At 36.1% G+C, this 21,548-nt stretch overlaps 1 protein-coding gene across 2 annotated transcripts in view; it reads right to left on the reverse strand.

Moving 5' to 3' along the window:
• Positions 1-21,548, reverse strand: part of TPR (translocated promoter region, nuclear basket protein) — a 66,329-nt gene that overhangs the window by 20,835 nt on the left and 23,946 nt on the right. For both annotated transcript variants that reach the window (XM_025921147.2, XM_086693078.1), the window contains 14 exons: positions 20,734-20,886; positions 20,163-20,279; positions 14,744-14,947; positions 14,240-14,424; positions 13,418-13,565; positions 9,182-9,319; positions 8,953-9,084; positions 7,776-7,906; positions 6,624-6,834; positions 5,353-5,496; positions 4,819-5,017; positions 3,715-3,920; positions 3,447-3,508; positions 405-613 (listed from right to left, as the gene is read on the reverse strand). In XM_025921147.2, coding sequence (XP_025776932.2) covers positions 405-613; positions 3,447-3,508; positions 3,715-3,920; positions 4,819-5,017; positions 5,353-5,496; positions 6,624-6,834; positions 7,776-7,906; positions 8,953-9,084; positions 9,182-9,319; positions 13,418-13,565; positions 14,240-14,424; positions 14,744-14,947; positions 20,163-20,279; positions 20,734-20,886 — 2,239 coding nt within the window. The remainder of the gene's footprint in view (positions 1-404; positions 614-3,446; positions 3,509-3,714; positions 3,921-4,818; positions 5,018-5,352; positions 5,497-6,623; positions 6,835-7,775; positions 7,907-8,952; positions 9,085-9,181; positions 9,320-13,417; positions 13,566-14,239; positions 14,425-14,743; positions 14,948-20,162; positions 20,280-20,733; positions 20,887-21,548) is intronic.

Raw genomic sequence — 21,548 nt, forward strand, 5'->3', positions numbered from 1 at the left:
TCAGACAGTTTCAGTGAAAGAGTGGTGTCTGCGTTGAACCAGTGGTTTAGTATGCTTTCCAAGGTGGCTTTCATATCATCTTCCTAAGCCATTAGAAGTAAATATGTTGGCCTTAGACAAACATGCTATGTACTTATAGGTGTGTTATTTTCCTCCTCCTTCAGCTTAAAAACAATAACAACAACCAAAAAAACAAAGCAGAAAGAAAGGGAAGGAAGGAAGGAAATTCACTTCATTAACAAGTATCCTGGGAGGCACACACTTGAAAATATTAACTGCCCACTTTTACTGTATGTTTGTCTTTAGCTTTAGTGGAAGCCTTATTTATCCTTGAACTTACTGTTATCTTCTCATAATAAATCTAAATGAGTAGTCAGTCTGATCAGATTTATTATTTTACTTACCTTCCTGTGATTCCACTTGTGTAGTGGGCATCACTGTAGCTGTTGGGGTTGTAGTAGGATTTGTAACAGTTGCAGGTGTGACCATTGGGCGGATACTAGCCCTGGGTGTTGACTTATTCCCAGCCATAGCTGCAGCTGTCACTTTACTTGGAGTAGACACAACAGGAGTTGGCTTGATATTGGCTGTTGGCGGGTCTGATGTGCTGGCACTTACAGAGGGGAAAATGCAAGAATAATGATTCATATAAAGTTACTATAAATACTTCTTATAAAGTACATATATTGTATCAAAACAAAAAGTGCCACATAAAGTAATCTGGATAAAGAACAAAACTGGAGGTACCGCAATCCCAGATTTCAAGATACACTGGGGTGGCTTAGCTGGTTAGGCATCCGACTCTTGACTTTGGTTCAGGTCATGATCCCAGGGATGTGGGATCAAGGCCTGAGTCAGGTTCTATGGGGCTGACAGGATGCAGCCTGCTTGGGATTCTCTCTCCCTCTCTTTGCCCCTCCCTGCTCACATGCACATGCTCTCTCTCATATAACTCTTAAAAAAAAAAAAAAGATATACTGCAGTACTCAAAACAGTATGGTACTAGAACATGAACAGACACAAGATCAATGGAACAGAATAGAGAGCCCAGAAATAAACTCATGATTATATGATCAATTAATCCATAACAAAGGAAGCATGAATACACACAGAGAAAAAGACAGTCTCTTTAACAAATGGTTGAGAAAACTGGACAGCTATATGCAAAATAATGAATTTCTTATACCACACACAAAAATAAACTCAAAATGGAATAAAGACCTAAATATGAGACTTGAAACCATAAAAATCCTGGAAGAGAGCACAGGTAGTAATTTCTCTGACATTGGACATAGCAGCATTTTTCTAGGTATGTCTCCTGAAGCAAGAAAAGCAAAAGCAAAAAAGTTAAACTATCAGGACTACATAGAAATTAAAAAAAAAAACCCTCTACACAGCAAAGGAAACAATCGACAAAACCAAGACACTGTACTGAATGGAGACGATATTAGTAAATGATACATCTGATAATGAGTTAATCTCCAAATCTCATAAACAAATAATTCAATTAAAAAATGGGCAGAAGACAAGAACAGACATTTCCCCAAAGAAAACATACAAATGGCAACAGACACATGAAAAAGTGCTTAACACGACTAATCATCAGGGAAATAGAAATCAAAATCAAAATGAGATATCACCTCATACAAATCTGAGTGCTAGTATTAAAAAGACAAAAAATAACAAGAGTTGGCAAGGATGTGGAGAAAAGAGAGCACTCATGCACTGCCAATAGGACTGAACTGGGGCGCCTGGGTGGGTCAGTCAGTTAAGTGTCCGACAATGGCTCAGGTCATGAACTCGCAGTTTGTGAGTTTGAGCCCCGTGTCGGGCTCTGTGCTGACAGTTTGGAGCCTGGAGCCTGCTTTGGATTCTGTGTCTCCCTTTCTCTCTGCCCCTCCCCTGACTATGCTCTGTCTCTCAAAAATAAAAAAAATGTTAAAAAAAAAAAAAAAAAAAAAAAGAATGTAAATTAAAAATAGAATTACCATATGATCCAGTAATTCCACTAGTGGGTATTTACACCCACTGAATATGAAAACACTAATTGGAAAAGATATATGGACCCTTGTGTTTACTGCATTATTTACATTAGCCAAACTATGAAAGCACCCCAAGTATCCATCAACAGATGAATGAATAAAGGAAATATGGTATATATACATAGTGGAATATTACTCAGCCATAAAGAAGACTGAAATCTTGCCATTTGTAACAACATGGATGGATTTAGAGTGAAATAAGTCAGCTAGAGAGAGATAAATACCATATAATTTCACTCATATGTGGAATTTAAGAAATAAAATAAATGAACAAAGGAAAATAGAGACAAACAAAAAACAGACTCTTAAATATAGAGAACCAGAGGGGAGGTGGCAGGGTGGGAGGGTGAAACAGATGAAGGAGATGAAGAGTACACTTATGTAGTGATGAATAACTAAGGTAGAGAATTGCTGAATCACTATATTGTATCCCTGAAACTAATACAATACTGTATATTAATTACACTGGAATTAAAAAGAATAAAAACAAACAAAAACACCAAGTTGTACACTGAAGTAGGTGAATTGTGGGGTTTAATTTTATCTCAATAAAGCTGTTATTAAAGAAAATAATAACATGGGGCGCCTGGGTGGCGCAGTCGGTTGAGCGTCCGACTTCAGCCAGGTCACGATCTCGCGGTCCGGGAGTTCGAGCCCCGCATCAGGCTCTGGGCTGATGGCTCAGAGCCTGGAGCCTGTTTCCGATTCTGTGTCTCCCTCTCTCTCTGCCCCTCCCCCGTTCATGCTCTGTCTCTCTCTGTCGCAAAAATAAATAAATGTTGAAAAAAAAAATTAAAAAAAAAAAAAAAATAATAATAATAAAGAGCACTATGTGTTTCCGCAAGTGAGTGTTTAGTAGGTACAATTGTGTATGAGCTCAGACCCTGTATTCAGTTTTTCCTAACACTGCTTTGGGTACTTTTGGCAACCTTGAAAAAAAAAAAAGTTATAGAGTGCAATTCTGTATTTTTTGTTCACTAAATGTTTCAAAAGTCTTAGTGAAAAAGTTTTGAATTTAAGCATTAAAAACTACAGTAAATGCTCTACGATTGTGCATCCTGATAATGTTCTGTTTGTCACTGAACTCATCTCTTAGCCTAGCCTCTGAAATTTGTTATCATAGAACATCACAGAGAATATCAGTAGCCTTGCAGAAGTCTAAAAGATAAAAGATAATCTTGTTTCTTTTGTCACAAAGGTCTACCTGAGAGGACTGAAAGGATGCTGAAAACAAGAGTCCTGGAAAAAAGAGTTGCAACTACACGATGCAGTTTTGTACAGATAAACAGCTCTTTAGTACATAATTTTATAATATAGATTTGTTTTCTCCTCCAAGATCACTCACTCTTACCTGAACTTTAAAAGAAATAAAAACAGATAAACTGTGACAGAACTAAAACTCACATTCCTCTTTCACCAGAAGCTGGAGTTGTTTTCAATGTGATCTGCCTCTGCTGTTCTGGGACCTATAAAAAGAAAATTATGGCTTATTTTGTCTACACTACAAGAGTTCACTAAACAATGCCATCAAAATATTTTACTTTTATTAATTCTCTCTGTATACTTTGTTTAGCCAAAATTTACTGATAAAGGCCTCTAAATCATCAGACACCTTCAAGCACAATGTACAAGGACAAAATGATTTGTCATTTACACAGAATTCGCTAACTACCTTAGTAGTAGGTTCTTGAGGCTCATCTCTCTGCTCAAGGTGTCTCTCTTGATGCTCCCGGAGTTCTCTTTCCAAGCGACTAATTCGACCTTCATACTGGGACTTAAGAGCAGTCATTCGAACATCCAATTCATCTTTCTGCTGATCTAAGGCTCCATTCCTTTGTTTAAGCTCCTCATTTTCTTTAGTTAGCTGATCTTTTACACCTAAAGAAGAAATCACGTGATTCTATTATTATAATCAAGCAATGGAAGTAAAGAACCTTTATGCATTTCATAGGTACACAAAGGTTGTATCAGATTCTATTCCTTAGCTTTAACATCTACAATTAATTCTAATATACAATACATCTGAGTAAATATCTACATAGATCTATATTTACTACTCCAATATAAAAAATACTGTACCATAAAAATGTGTAACTATCTCTAAGATCTCATAAAGATAAAGGATACAGCATAAACTGTAGTCAGTGTAAGTCCTTTTATAAATATAGCTTTTAATATTTCAAGACATTACTAAAATACAAGGTTATAAATTCCAAAATTTTCATTTCATACAACCTATAACATACTTAAAAATAATCAGGTAACTTTACTTTTTTTTAATGAAATAAGTTGTTGGGACACTATATTACAGATCATTAAAAAAATTGCTTACAATAAAACCCAGATGATTGGGCATTTTATTTACCCACTAAGCAGAACAGCAAGCAAAGTGCAATTAGTTCCCAAGCATTCCAGCACTGAGTCCTTCACAAATCGGACATGATATTCTCCACAAAGGGCTGGAGGAGCCCCCAGAAAAGTAAGGCACAGAAAAATCATTGGGCTAGTAAGAGCCAATGCTATGTAGGAATTTACAGAAGGCCTCTTGACAAAGCACACAGCGGACCCAAAGGATCTCCCAAAAGATGGCAGAAACAGACACACAATAAAGGAGAAGGACCACAGTACTTCCTATTACCAGCCAAAAATTAGGAAAAACTTCATAAATAGATCAGGGACATCCTCATCATTTGAAAATTAAGACTGTTCTAATTTTGTGTCTAAGAGAAATCAACCTAATATTTAAGTTCAAACTCTAGCATATACAGAAATTTACCAGCTAAATGCGCAATTTTTGATTTTGCTGCTACAATGGCCTTTCTTGTTTTTTCTTCCTTTTCAGTTATCTGCTGTCGGAGTTGCTCCTCTTGTGTGGTTCTATCTTGAAGATCCTGGCGGAGTCGTGAAAGCTCAGACTGAAGCTGCACAGTCTGTTCCTGCAGATTTCTTGCTTCTGTCTCTTTTTCAGATAATGTCTTTTAAAGGAAAGCAAAGTATTCATGTAATTCAATTATACCAATATAAACTGTACACCCTGCAGACTTAACATGTAAAACTTATTAATTTGCTTATTTAGATTAAATAGAAATATAAATGTAAAATGTGGTCAAACCATTCAAGTGGATACTTGAAGACGATTAGATACTATTTACACACACATCATTCATGTATAAAAGATAAATATCCATAAAAAAGATAATAAAAATGCTTCCATACGACAAGAGAAACTGTCAGTGTTTAACACATACTTCAAGTATTTAACAAGGAAACAATTAGGGACACATACACTCTTCACTACTCTCAGTCATACCTTCTGCAGATTCTCTACTTGACTCTCCAGTGATTTTGACTTTGTTTCAGCTTGATTGAGGGTTTCTTTGAGCTCCTGCATTTCCTGGACTGAGACATGCTGTTCCTGGTGGTCTCCAGAAGATTGAGCCGAAGTCTCCATGGCCTAAGATGACAAACAGTAATAATATACTTCCACATTTATACTCAATAATTCCACTTCCAAAAGTTCATCTAAGGTAATAATCACAACTATGCAAAGAAATTTATCTTAAAAGGTATTCATAAGTGAATTTTCTATGGAATAACTCTAATGTCTGAAAGTAAGATGTATTAGTTAAGCAAGTTAGAGTCTTCTATACAACTGGATAATAGCCATCTAATCAAAATGATGCTGCACTATCGATGGATCTCTGACATACAAATATATTTTCACAATAACGCATTAAGTGAAAAAGCACTCAAGTGCTAATGCAGTCAATACTAAGGGGTAATAATTTTGGATATTTTTACATTTTATTTATTTTTTTATTTGAGAGAGAGAAAGAGTACACATGTGCAAGTCTAGGTCAGGGAGAGGGATAGAGGGACAGGGAGGGGGTTGAGAGAGAGAGAGAGAGAGAGAGAGAGAGAATAAATGAATGAATGAATGAATGAATATCTTAAGCATGGAGTGTGACATGGGGCTCAATTCCATGACCCTAGAATCATGACCTGAGACGAAATCGAGAGAGGGACGCTCAACTGACTGGGCCACCCAGGCATCCTGCATTTTGGATTTTCAAAATACATTTTCTAATCTAACAGGTGCTAAATATATAATTAAGTTAACATACGTTTGTTTTTACTTCTGGGAATTAATTCAGATTCAAAATGTTACAAGAACTAAACAATTCCTTTTGATAGGTGGCTAATATACATTACTTATGTAAAACTGTAATAAAGTCTGATTAATTATAAAGAACTATCATTTTTTATATACACAATTTTAGTCAGCAATAAGTTACAAGAACAGGTCTGAAAAAGGAAAATATTTGAAGTTGGAACACTGAACTAAAATAACAAAGCATTTACTAAAATTTCTTCATGAATTTATAGTGTAACTTGAGGCAAATTAAAGAGATATCTTAAACCAAATAATCATATATATAGTTATGTTCAGAATCTAAAAACCAATAAATAAAAATTATAAAGAAAACTTATTACATGAGTAAAAGCGTATAAAACAAAGTTGTGTATGTCAAAAATTGTATATACAAACATACAAACATAAAGAAAATTACTTCAAAATACCTTATCCTGTTGTGCTTTAAGTTCTTCATACTGAGTCTTGTATCTACGCCCAATCTTCTTGACTTGAGTAATAGTTTTGACTTTTTCCTGGATGTCAATTATTTTGGCATCTAAGTCCTTTTGGATGGTTTCCTTTTCAGTTCTTACTTTATTTAAGTCTTCCTTTAGACTCTGGATTAAGTTCTGGTTGTTCGTCAAAGATGCATTTGATCTAAACAAACAAAAAAATAAAGGAGAAAATAATCAAATGCTAGTACACAGATTTTAATCCACTTCTGCCTGATACTAAAATACATAATTTCTACTATATTGGGTGTTGAGTAAATACGTTAGGCTTTGTAGTCCACATGTAGTCTTTGTCACATGTCCTTCCTTTTTTACAGTACTTTAAAAATGTGAAAATCTCTCAGTTTACAGGCCGTGCAAATACAGGCATGTAGGTTATAGTCTGCAAACCCCTGTACTTTATCAAACTGAATCTGAAATCACATGACCTGAATTAAGAGTATGGGTTTAACAACTACTACCTGTGATCTTGGGTACCTTTCTGAAACTCAGTTTCCTCATTAAGTACTAATTATTCTCTCTCCTACTTAAAATGCCAGACTGCTATAAAACAAAAGAATATACATGAGAAAAATCTGTAAGCTGTTAAGTATTACAGAAGTAGGAGCTAACATAAATAAGTAACACTAAAATTTAAACTTAAAAAAGGTGTCAGAAACATTAATTTTAATTTTAAATTTCTTAACTTTAAAAAGGCACCAGTTCATTGTAAGTTCATTTTAAAAAATTTATTTAAAAACTTTCTTTATTAAACACTTTCAAAATACTCATAAATAAATGCTAACCAAAAGAAGAAAAACCTGCTTGCAAAAGTTATCAACTGTTAAGAAAATAAATATGTTTAGGTTTAGACTCATACCAAAAATGTAGATTTTTAAAAAGTAATAATCACATACATAAAGGCATAAAATTAAATTACTGCTTGCTTGGCTCCATAAAGTAATAAAGGGAAAGCCACATGTAAAGGCTGCAGCACTTTTCATTCTTTCTAACTCAGGAAGCACTTGGGCAGTCAATATATAAAGAGTAGAAATAAACTCAAGATTTCATATATTAATATACAATTTAAGATTTCTTTCCATATACCTTGCAATTTCCGCTTTAAGTCTCCCAATTTCTTCAGTCAACTGCTGAATACGCTTAGTATGAACTTCCTTTTCAGAAAGGAGCTTCCGATATTCTTCTGTATCTGGATCTTTCTGTTGACTTACTAGATGCTAGAATAGCAAAAACGCATAATATGGTTATATAGGTTTTATGAAACTAATGTACTATAATAAAACAGCAGCATATCTAATTATGTTTGCTGTCTTATACATGGTGATCAAGTACCAAACTATAAAATAAGATTGAAAGTTTATTTACCTAAAATCCCTAGCCAAAATGGGAAAGGGAAATAAACGTCATTATGCATTATTTTTTTATAACTGCAAACAAATACTTCAAAATAGTTACAAACAAGTCAAATAAATGAATCTAAAGAAATTATAAACTTTTAATATTAAATATCCACTTTCATTAAAGTGACATTTACAAGAAAAAGATGTCTATAAATCATTACAACTTAAAAATATGAAATTATAAGCTTTTAATATTAAATATCCACTTTCATTAAAATGACATTTACAAGGAAAAAATGTCTATAAATCATTACAACTGCATAAAAATAAACTAAATTTAACTGATTCCATTGAGTCAGGAAAGAGTGCAGTGAAGTTTATCAGGAACATATCTAAATTTGGGAAGATCACCCTCCTTTCTTATTTTTCAGATTGCTTGTGTGATAAAAACAGGAAAAAATGGGCTCTAAAATTCTATAACCCTATTCTGATCATAACAATTACTATTCTAGACCATTTTCTAGGAGCCAGGTGCTAAGTGAACTGCTTTACATTTATTAAACTTTTTGTAAAATGAAAAGTGGCTCGGAAATATTAAGGAACTCTCACAAATTGCATAACTACTATCGGGCAAGGCAGATTTCCAATCTTTTGTTTAAATATGGAGCTGGAGTTTCTAACCCTCTAATCAAAATTATACAGTTTTGTCCCCCCAAAAAGTTTTTTTAAAGTGAACAAGTCTTTTTAAAGTGCTTCAATCAGCTAGATAAATTCATTTTTTTCATGTACAAAAATATTTTACAGGAAAATTACAGGAAAAGCGTAAATTTGGAATTTAAAGAAATAAATTAGCCATTTCTCATCCTCTTAAATGTTGTCCTATTATTTAAAAAATCAACACCTCCATGTTTAATTGCATTTACCTGGTTACGTGCTTTCCAACGTTTGACATCTTCTTCTAGTAACTTCTTCTCTGCTTGCAACATACCGCTTTTCTCACTCAGCTCAGCATTTGCTTCTTGTAAGGGTAAAATATCTAACTCCAGTTTCCTTACCTGAAAATAGTGCCAGTATTTTTTTGAACATCTGATGTAAAAACTCTAACATTATTAAAAATGACATGTGTTTACTCTTGATTAGGAAGTTCCAAACCTTTGCTTGCATCTGCTGTAAATCCTGTTCTAGCCTCTCTTTTTCTTCTCTTAGCATCTTATTGGTCTCCATCACTACATTCATTGTTTCTGTTTTCTTCATCAGTTCTTCATGCTGAGCCATTGTTTTTGCAGTTACCTAAAGATTTCAAACACACGTGTATACCAACATCCAACGGTAGGTGAAGACTTATCTTTTCCTACCAGTTCTAATCTTTCCTACAAAAAGTAAAAAGGATTTAAATGTCAGCTTTTAAATGGAAATTTTTGAAAGTTGTACATGTTTATTTTTCTGTGATGCAGGCTAACTACAAGTTTAAAATTATAGGGATGAAAACAAAAAGATAAAAATCCCACTAATAAATAATCAGTTCTAACACTGGGTAAAAACATTAATTCAGATCTCTATTATCTATTAATCTTTCTCTATTCTTTTTCTTGGTATACTGAATTTATTAATAGTTCTAAAATGATATTATTCCCCCTCCACCATGTTCCCCACTGTTTAGAAATTCTTCATTTCATTCAGTTGTTTCATCACTTTGGTTTTGAGCAATTCTACTGAATATTTCTTCAACGGTGACGAACTTCTCTGTTCTGTTCTCATTGGGTGTAATTATCCATCTTTTACATGTTACTTTATTTCCTCACCATTTTTAAAGCTATGGCTCGGGTCAAAGGATAGTGTTATAGCAGTCAATCAAAAAGAAAAACCATAGGCCTTCCTCCTCCTCGCCCTGCCGCCTTGATTTAAGCAGTCTTCGTTTTTCACAGTAGTTAATTTTCTAGATATGTCTTGTAGATCTCAAAGTACTAAAAGGGAAACTCCCATTCAAAAGCAATTTATCTTAAGATACTGTAAGCAATTCTAATTTTTTTGTCCATTTGAAATATATGTTATGCTCTAACAAATCCTGTCAAACATAACCACTGTCCACATAGTTGAACTTCTGGGATCAAGAAAGTATACTTTGATTCCAATCCTAACCGGTGGGGCCCATCTAACTCAACTGTGAAAAGACATATCACACAATCACCTTCTGCTGATTACATGGCCTGCAACAGCCCTCCAGCTTGGGGTGACCTGCTAGAGGAGTGGGGGTTTCAGGTCGGAGCTTGTGGGACTACTGCTATGTGTGGTGGTGGGGGAGGGGGCTCTAGCTGCATCTCTGGTTTCTTTTTTAAAATCTTAGATGATGCCCCCCCCCCCACTTCCAAGCCATTGTCCCTTCTTCACTTTCTACTACCACCTCTGACTGAAGCATAGACAGCACCCCCTCTAATCCCCTCTGAAAATGGCTTTTGGGGACAAATTCAGGGTTTTCCCCATATCTTCTCCCCAACCTTAACTGAGGACTGTGTTTTCCTTCCTCTTCCTCAAGTGCATTTTTACACTATCACCACTGAACACCTTCCATGACACTTCCTTGCTTTGGCTAGAAACCATCAGGTAAGGTTGGAGAGAATTTCAGACTTCCCTTGTGTAGTACTGGAACCACATTTACTCTCTCTCCACCAGCTTGATAATGAATATCGGATCCTCAGCCCTGCCGTACTTGGCTTTCATTATTAAATGATGTGGGATTTTTTTTTTTAATATTTATTTTTGGGAGAGCGCAAGTGGGTGAGGGGCAGAGAGAGGGGGACAGAGGATCTGAAGTGGGCTCTGCTCTGACAGGCTGACAGCAGCAAGCCCAACACAGGGCTCGAACTCATGACCACGAGATCATGACCTCGGCTGAAGTCAGATGTTCAACCAACTAAGCCACCCAGGTGCCCCAAATGATGTGGAATTTTTTTTAGTTCAGGTTTTGACAAAGTGAAAGTAACAGTCACCAGGGGTACTCAAACCTGCCAGCCCTCAATCTTGTTGGTGGTTAAACTTGGAGAAAGGCCACAGAAGACACTTACAAGCACACACAATCCCCCTGAATGAGTTGTTTTCTTTTCCTAGAACTGCATTAGCTTTTAAAAATTGATCCTTGCCATCCATCTGGGTCTCATTTGCAATCTGACAAATGGAACAAAAAGAACCCTGAATTCGGTGCATACTTTGCTTTTGGTGCTGCTGCTTCTCATGGTTCTCAGCAGAGATTAAGAAAGAACGTGCACATAGCAGATCCCTGATATTGGTGGGCCTGATTTCCTGGCAAATTGCTGTCGTTTTCCACTTTTCTGTTCAGGACCACTGATTGCTGAGATGTGGATGCATACTGAAATTAAAGCAATTCATTGTGTTCTAAAGTTTTTTTGTTTCTTTTAATTCAGTGTTCGTGTAAAACCACCTTTTGAAGCAGCAACTCTCAAATCTGAAGAGCAATTGATGTTTCCATTAATTTAATTAAATCCTTACTTCTAAGGATTTAACATCCTGTAAGTAAAGTTTAATATAACAGTATTTCATAAGCAGCCTTTTTATTGTCAGACTATTGCCTTTTAATATAGTAAAAAAAAAAGTGTGCATAAAAAAAAGCTATGATACAGGGTTACCATCCTACACTGTTCATGTTTGGGTATTATTTTTTATATAACGTGTGATATTTCTTGACTCTTTCGATTGTATGTAAAAGCTGGTTCTCCCATCTAACTTTGTTGGTTGGGCATTTTCTAGTATTATTTGCTGGAAGGAACACTGAGAGAATATGCCATCTTTTTAAAAATCCTGATTCTGCTTTTTTTTCCCTCCAAATGTTAATGCCACTGATTGGAGGGTTTTATATATTACGAGATATATTTGAATGGGTTTTTGTCAAGATATAATTCTGAAACTTTTCATTTCTGTATGAAAATATAAACCCCATAAATCTACTCACTTTCCCCTGGGGTTGGATGGCTTTTGTCTAACAGCCATTCCAACTATCATTTAAAAGAAGATAAATGAGGGGCGCCTGGGTGGCGCAGTCGGTTAAGCGTCCGACTTCAGCCAGGTCACGATCTCGCGGTTTGTGAGTTCGAGCCCCGCGTCAGGCTCTGGGCTGATGGCTCAGAGCCTGGAGCCTGTTTCCGATTCTGTGCCTCCCTCTCTCTCTGCCCCTCCCCCGTTCATGCTCTGTCTCTCTCTGTCCCAAAAATAAATAAACGTTGAAAAAAAAAATTTTTTTTAAAAATAAAAGAAGATAAATGAGTAAAGGTCATAATTTCCTTCCTTCCAGATGTGAAGTTCTATTATTGAATCTCCTTAGAATGAGCACATGCAATTGTAAGCTTCTGGGTGGTAGCATGGGTTAAGGAGTTGAGCTTTTGCTGTGACCATCCATTCACCTCAGCAACTTCTTTTCCTTTCTTGGTTGACAGTTTTGACTATTTTTTGCTCCTTGCTGAGGAAAAAATGTTCTGTAGCAGTTTCTACCCACAATTTTATTCCAGAATAATTACTGACATACATATGACAACTATAATAATAAAAAAGAGAACTGAAATTTACTTAAGCACTCACCATGCACCAGACATGTTTCTAAATGCTTCCCGTACTTGAACTCACTTAATCCTTATTATTACCATCCCAATATTACAGATGAGAAAATTTAAGAGCAGGGAAAATAATATACCCAAGACACACATCTAACGGTATGAAGCTAGAATTTAAAACCAGGCAGTCTAGGGGCGCCTGGGTGGCTCAGTCGGTTGAGCGACCGACTTCGGCTCAGGTCATGATCTCACGGTTTATGAGTTCGAGCGCCACTTCAGGCTCTGTGCCGACAGCTCGGAGCCTGGAGCCTGCTTCAGATGCTGTGTCTCCCTTGCTCTCTGCCCCTCCCCCACTCATGCTCTGTCTCTCTGTGTCTCAGAAATAAACATTAAAAAATTTTTTTTTAAACTAGGCAGTCTGATTGCCACTAGTCTTTTACCATTACACTGTATCACTATTTAATAACGTTTAATAATCTGAGAGTATAGGAAAAACGCTTATTTCAGATTAAATTTCATGTCTCAAGAAACTGAAATGTGCTCTCTTGATTTAATAACTGCTTTCTTGGGGCGCCTGGGTGGCTCAGTCGGTTAAGCGGCCGACTTCGACTCAGGTCATGATCTCATGGTCCGTGGGTTCGAGCCCCGCGTCGGGCTCTGTGCTGACAGCTCAGAGCCTGGAGCCTGTTTTGGATTCTGTGTCTCCCTCTCTCTGACCCTCCCCTGTTCATGCTCTGTCTCTCTCTGTCTCAAAAATAAATAAATGTTAAAAAAAATAAATTAAAAAAAATAAATAAATAACTGCTTTCTTAAAGCTTGGGATACATACCTGGACTTTCTCTCTTTCAGCATTGAGACTATCCTGCAGTTCCTGCAGCTCTCTTTCTAAAAGTTCAACTCTTTGACGATAACGCAGACTCTCAACCTGAGCCACCTCAAACCTGGTTTCAGCAATTTCTTTTTCTCGTCGTATAAATCTACAGGAATATATAAAATTTTATTTGAGTAAAAAAAATGCCACCAACACAACATTTTAAAACTTGGATAATCTTTAAGATGACGAATCTATTCACTTTAGTAACTATTTTTACATGTTTTCATTAATAAGTAACGAGAGATGCTTTTTATTATAGACAATGGCTTCAGAAATGTGTATCTTTAAAAAAATAATTGAGGGGCATCTGCTGGCTCAGTTGGTTAAGCAGCCGACTTCAGCTCAGGTCATGATCTCACAGGTTGTGAGTTTGAGCCCCGGGTTGGGCTCTGTGCTGACAGCTAGAACCTGGAGCCTGCTTTGGATTCTGTGTCTTTCTCTCTGACCCTCCCCCACTCGCATTCTGTGTCTGTCTCTCTCTCAAAAATAAACATCAAAAAAAAAAAAAAATTGAAAGGCATTTAGTTTTTCAAAGAACTCACTCAAGTTCTTACTATCAGATTCAACTGAAAGTCGTATCTTTAGCGTGGCCTATGTCTAAATGTCAAAAGTGACTGCTGATAGGGTAGAAGTGGGTTTGTTGGCCAATAGGAATGGAACGAGCTTTATAAATAAATAGCAGATAACCCCCACTTCCCTAATTTATGCATTTATAGTTACATTACACAGTGCTTGGTATACCACAAAATAAAGCATTAAGAATATTATTGGATTTACCTGAGAATTTCTAAAATTTGTTCTTGAGATTTTCCTTCTTCACTTAGAGAGACATTTAAGGGACCCTGTACACCTTCCTTCACAGAGGCAACAACCTTGTCACTTAATTTTTCAATCTGATCATGAAGTAATCGGTTTTGTTTCTCTAGATCTTCACAGCGAGACACACACTTGGAAACTTCATCCTGTAAACAAGAGTCTATCATAATAGCAGATTTTCTGGAGTACCTGGGTGGCTCAGTCGGTTAAATATCCGACTTCAGCTCAGGTCGTGATCTCCCGGTTCATGAGTTTGAGCCCCACATCAGGCTTTCTGCTGTCAGCAAGTAGTCTGCTTTGGACCCTCTGTCCCCTTTTCTCTCTGCCCCTCCCCAGCTTATTCTCTTTCTCTCTCAAAATAAATAAATAAAAAACAATAACAGCAGATTTTCCAATCAATGTATATTTAAAAACCCCCATACCTTTAAATTCTCCAGAATACTCTATCATGATGTATAATAATACCTTTAACATTCTCTCTCTTTCTTCCCAAGATGCTTTGCACTCCAATAACTGTGATTCTGCTTTCTGGGTTGTTTCTTCCAAATGCTGACGGACTGATGCCATTTTGGAAACCTGTTCCTTGGCAGCTTGTAGAGCTTCAACATCAGCAGCATGGAGCATCAATTCTCTCTCATACTTATTCTGAGCTTCCACAGCTATTTTAGCCTGTAAGAAATTATTTCCCCATTGACACAAGATTAAAAACTCATAAGGCTAGTCAGTATTTTCTGAAAAGATGCACATTACATTCTTTAAAAATCTAAATGTACCAAAATAAAATACTCAGAAGTTATGCTGTATCTATTTAATGAAATATGCTGCCTATAAGAAATTCATGTTAGACCTAAAGACACTTGCAGATTGAAAGGTAAGGGGATGGAGAAACATTTATCATGAAAATGGAAGTCAAAAGAAAGTCGGAATAGCAATACTTCTATCAGTATCAGCTAAAACCAAACTTTAAACCAAAGACTGTAACAAGAAATGAAGAAGGGCACTATATCAAAATAAAGGAGACTATCCAACAAGAAAATCTAACAATTGTAAATATTTATGCCCCCAACATGGAAGCATACAAATATATAAAACAATTAATAAAAAACATAAGCAAACTCATTGATAATAATATAATAACAACAGAGAACTTTACTTACATCAATGGACAGGTCATCTAAGCAAAAAGCAACATGCAAACAATGACTTAAATGACACACTGGACCAGATGGACTTAACAGATATATTCAGAACATTTTATCCTAAAGCAGCAGAATACACGTTCTTTTCTAGTGCACATGGAGCATTCTCCAGAACAGATCACACAGTGGATCACAAATCAGGGTTCAACAAGTATAAAACGACTGAGATCACACCACCACACACCATGCGTATTTTCCAACCACAACACCATGCAACTTGAAGTCAACCATAAGAAAAAATTGTGGAAAGGCCACAAATACATGGAATTTAAAGAAAATCCTACTAAACAATGAATGGGTCCACCAGGAAATTAAAGAAGAAATAAAAAAATACATGGATGCAAATGAAAATGAAAACATGATGATCCAAAATCTTTGGGATGCAGCAAAAGCAATCACAAAAGTGAAGTACACAGCAATATAGACCTATCTTAAGAAGAAAGAAAAATCCCAAAAATGCAACCTAACCTTATCCCTAAAGGAGCCAGAAGAAGAACAAATGAAGCCCAAAGTCAGAAGGGAAATTAATAAAGAGCAGAAATAAATGACAGAGAAACAAACAAACAAAAAAATATTAGAGCAGATCAATGAAACTAGGAGCTAGTTCTCTGAAAAAATTAGTAAAATTGATAAACCCTTAGCCAGACTTATCAAAAAGAGGACCCAAATAAAATCATGAATGAAAGAAATCACAACCAACACAATAGAAATACAAACAATTTTAAGAGATTATGAAAAATTATATGCCAACAAAATGGGCAACCTGGAAGAAATGGATTAATTCCTAGAAAGATTAAATTCCCAAAAGTGAAACAGAAAGAAACAGAAAACCTGAACAGATTGATAACCAGCAAAGAAATTCAATCAGTAATAAAAAATCTCCCAATACAGAAAAGTCCAGGGCCAGATGGCTTCCCAGGGGGAATTCTACCAAACATTTAAAGAGTTAATAACAGGGTGCCTGGGTGGCTCAGTTAGTTAAGTGTCCGACTTCGGCTTAGGTCACGATCTCATGTTTTGTAGGTTTGGGCCCGCGATGGGCTCTGTGCTGACACCTTGCTCGGAGCCTGGAGACTGCTTTGGATTCTGCGACTCCTTCTCTCTCTGCCCTTCCCCTGCTCACACTGTCTCTCTGACTCTCAAAAATAAATAAATGTAAAAAAAAATTTTTTTTTAAAGAAGAGTTAATAATACCTATTCTTCTCAAACTGTCCCCAAAAATAGAAATGGAAGGAAAACTTCAAATCTCATTCTATGATGCCAGCATTACCCTCTGATTCCAAAACCAGACAAAGACTTCACTAAAAAAGGCAAATACCCCTGATGAACATGGATGCAAAATTCTCAACAAAATACTAGCAAATCAAATCCAACAGTACATTAAAAGAATCATTCACTGTGATCAAGTAGGATTTATTCCTGGGCTGCAGGGGTGGCTCAGTGTTCGCAAATCAATCAATGCGATAAACCACATTAATAAAAGGGTAAAAACCATATGCTCCTTTCAACAGATGCAGAAAAAGCATACGATGAAGTATAACATCCATTCATGATAAAAACCCTCCACAAAGTAAGGACAGAGAGAACATACTTCAACGTAATAAAGGCCATATAGGAAAACCACAGCTAATATCATCCTCAATGGGGAAAAACAGAGCTTTTCCTCTATGGTCAGGAACAAGACACGGATGTCCATTCTCACCACTGTTACTTAACATATAGTATTGGAAGTCCCAGCCACAGCAATCAGACAACAAAAAGAAATAAAAAGCATCCAAATTGGCAAGGAGTAAACTTTCACTATTTGCAGATGACATGATACTTTATATAGAAAACCCAAAAGACTCCACCCAAAAATTGCTAGAACTGGTACACAAATTCAGTAAAGTTTCAGGATACAAAATCAATGTACAGAAATCTGTTGTATTTTTATACACCAATAATGAAGCAACAGAAAGAGCAATCAAGGAATCATTCTCATTTACAACTATACCAAAAACCTTGAGATATCTAGTAATAAGCATAACCAAAGAGGTAAAAGATCTGTACTTGAAAACAAGAAAACCACACAACACTGATGAAAGAAACAGAAAACAACAAAAAGAAAAAACATTCCACACTCACGGATTAGAAAACCAAATATTGTTAAAATGTCTATACTATCCAAAGTAACCTATACATTTAATGCAATCCCTATCAAAATACCAGCAGCATTTTTCACAGATCTAGAACAAATAACCCCAAAATTTGTATGGAACTAAAAAAGACCCCAAACAGCCAAGGCAATCTTGAAAAAGAAAAGCAAAGCTGGAGGCATCACGTTTCTGGATTTCAAGCTATAGTCATCAAGACATAATGGTACTGGCACAAAAACAGACACATAGGTCAACAGAACTGAATAAAACCCAGATGTATGTAAGACAGAATATCCTAAGGAAAAAAGTCTCTTCAACAAATGGTGTTGGGAAAACTGGACAGCAACACGCAAAACAATGAAACTGGACCATTTTCTTAATGCCAAACACAAAAATAAACTGGATAAAAGGCCTAAATGTGAGACCAGAAACCATCAAAATCCTAGAGGAACAGGCAGGAACCTCTTCTGACATTGGCTGTAGCAATTTCTTACTAGATATGTCTCCTGAGGCAAAGGAGACAGAAACAAAAATAAACTGTTCAGATTTCATCAAAATACAAAGCTTCTGCACGATGAAGTAAACAATAAACAAAACTAAAAGGTAATCTACAAAATGAGAGAAGATACTTGCAAAGAACGTATCTGATAAAGCGTTAGTATCCAAAATATATAAAGAACAAACTCAACATCCAAAAAAACCAAATAATCCAGTGAAGAAATGGGCATGAAGTGACACTTTCCAAAGAAGACAGCCAGGTGGCTAACAGACATATGAAAAGATGCTCAATGTCACCCGTCATCAAGGAAATACAAATCAAAACTACAATGATGGGGAGCCTGGGTCGCTCTAGGTTAAGTGCTTGATTTCGGCTCTGGTCCAGATCTCACAGTCCTGAGACTGACCCCTGCCGTCCAGCTCTGTCCTGGGTGTGGAGCCTGCTTAGGATTCTCTCTCTTCCCCAATGCCCCTCTCCCTGGCTTGCTTGCTCTCTCTCGCTCTCAAAAACAAAACAAAACAAAACAAAAACAAAACAAAACACCCCAATCTACAATGAGCTATCACCTCACACCAGTCAGAATGGCTAGAATTAACACCACAGGAAACAACAGGGTTGGCGAGGATGAGGAGAAAGGGGAGCCCTTTTACACTGCTGATGGAAAAGTACAACCATTCTGCCATTCTGGAAAAATGTACAGGTTCCTTAAAAGTTAAAAAAGAACAACCCTATGACCTAGTAATTACACCACTACAAGATATTTATAAATACCTTTTGTATCTACAGATATAAAAATACTGATCTGAAGGGACACATGCACCCCAATATTTATAGCAGCATTTTCAATGATAGCCAAATTACAGAAAGGGCCCAAATGTCCATTGACTGATAAATGGATAAAGAAAAGGTGGGGTGTGTGTGTGTGTGTGTGTGTGTGTGTGTGTGTGCGCGCGTCCGCGCGCGCATGATGGAATATTAACCACAAAAAAGAATGAAGTCTTGCCATTTGCAATGATGTGGGTGGAGCTAGAAATCATGCGAAGTGAAAGAGTCAGAAGAAGACAGATACCATATGATTTCACCCATATGTGGAATTTAAGAAACAAAACAAATGAACACAGGAGGCAAAAAAGGAGGAAAACCAAGAAAGACTCTTAACTATAGGGAGTAAACTGAGGGTTGATGGAAGGAGGTAGGGGTGGGGGATGGGCTAGATGGGTAATGCTCTAAAGAGAGCACTTGTTGGGATGAGCACTGGGTGTTGTATTTAAGTGACGAATCACTAAATTCTACACCTGAAATTAATATTACACTGTATGTTAATAATTGGAATTTAAATAAAAATTTGGAGAAAAAACAACCACCATAACAAAGAAAAACTCAAAACAAGGAAGAAATATGAAAGAGCTGTACAAAATGAAACTTATGAAGATGATACAACAATTTGCAACAGGCTTTATAAAATAAAAGCTAAGAACAACTCCGATATGTAAAATACATGTGCATACACATACATAAACACAAACTTAAAGTAAACAAAAGGAAATAAGAATAATTTATTTGAATATTGAATTATTGATACATTCTTTTATTTTAATTTGCAATGTTACACTGTTTGGCAATAAGCCAAGGATAATTTTTGTCTAATTCACCTTTGAAGTATTTTCCCCTGTATTCCACTTCTAATGTAATCTTCACACATGTACGTACCATATATATAAGCAATAAAGAACTATAATCAAATGACTATTCATATACCACTCAAAGATGAGAACATTACACGTCTTCCCATTCTATTTCAGTTTTACTATTACTGGTACTTTTATATTTTTCCCCATTTGTCAAGGTTGCTTTGTTAACGGTTATTGCACTATTTGCTTTTAGTCTTCACATACACTTTTCAGCTGATCTTAGTGCAAGTTCCACAATGGTGAAAATAACTGTATTTCTGTACGGTTTACCAATCCTCAAGATGCAGTAAGATACTCCAAGAACTGCTCCCTAGGATCAAACCTCATTTCTCAATAACTGGCTACATGATCAACACTTACTTGTTCCTGACAGTCACGTCTGGCTTGCTGTTCATTACTCAAAGCTGTGCTTGCTCTCTGAAGAGCTTCTTGTACTTCATTCTGAACGCTGTTAAGTGTTTTCTTTAACTCGGATAACTAAATCAGAAGAACATTAATTAAAACCAGGGTTAACTGCAAGACAATTATTGTAATAATTAATAAAATAACCAGGGTTATTTTAAAGACAAATTTTTAAAATCCTACTGGCCCAAACAGACTTACTAAATTTAAAAGATAACTTGAGGTAATACTGCACAAATTTCACAGGCTTATGTTCACTCCTTACTAACATCTGCAAAAGTTAATGCTCAGGCAGAGAGGCTTATAAAAAACAGCACTGATATCTACTACCATAAAATAGTCTAAAATACTCAAAAGGAAACACATAGGGACCTACAAAGCAGTGTAAAACATACAACTAAAATTGTTATGTGTCCATTCAGTATCAGTTGAAATGAACTGGATGGTAACTAATAAGCTACTTAATACAAATCCTTACACACACACACACACACACACAAAGATTGATATGGCTAATAATCTAATTTACCTGTTGTTCCATACTTTCTATGGCTTTTCTCTTATCATCCTGAAGTTCCTGTTTTTCCTTCTCTACTTCCATCAACTTCTTTTCCAACTGTGTCTGAAACTCAGCTGACTCTTTTAAACGAACTTCAATATTCTTACGTACTTCTTCTGTCACCTTTACCACCATCCAGGTAATAGAATACAAAAATTATACACATCTAAAATTATACAATTAGTTTCTCTAAATCTAAACTTCACAAGTACTAAAATTAACATTTGCTTTGTATTTAAAAAAAAAAATCTATCAGGGTGCCTGGTGGCTCAGTCAGTTAAGCATCCGACTTCAGCTCAGGTCATGATCTCACAGTTCATGGGTTCGAGCCCCATGTCAGGCTCTGTGCTGACAGCTTGGAGCCTGGAGCCTGCTTCTGATTCTGTGTCTCCCTCTCTCTCTGCCCCTCCTTGCTCTCTCTCTTTCTTCTCTCTCAAAAATAAATAAAGATTAAAAAAAAAAAACTTAAAAAAAATATCTATCAATGCTAATCAGTTTTGAATTTTGTGTGTTTTGTTTTATCTGGCTTATTAGACTGAAGTATTTTTCAGATTTAAAAGGTAAACACAATGATATCCGTCAAACTCATATTTACTATAGTACTTACACACAGCAGGCTTTTATTTAAAAAAAAAAGTTAAGAGGCATCTGGGTGGCTCAGTTGGTTAAGCGTCCAACTTGGGCTGAGGTCATGATCTCATGGTTTGTGAGTTCGAGCTCCATGTTGGGCTCTGTGCTGACAGCTCAGGGCCTGGAGCCTGCTTCAGATTCTGTGTCTCCCCTCC

The sequence above is a fragment of the Puma concolor genome, chromosome E4 (genome assembly GCF_028749965.1).
Source record: "Puma concolor isolate L17-30 chromosome E4, mPumCon1.1.hap2, whole genome shotgun sequence".
NCBI lineage: Eukaryota > Metazoa > Chordata > Mammalia > Carnivora > Felidae > Puma > Puma concolor.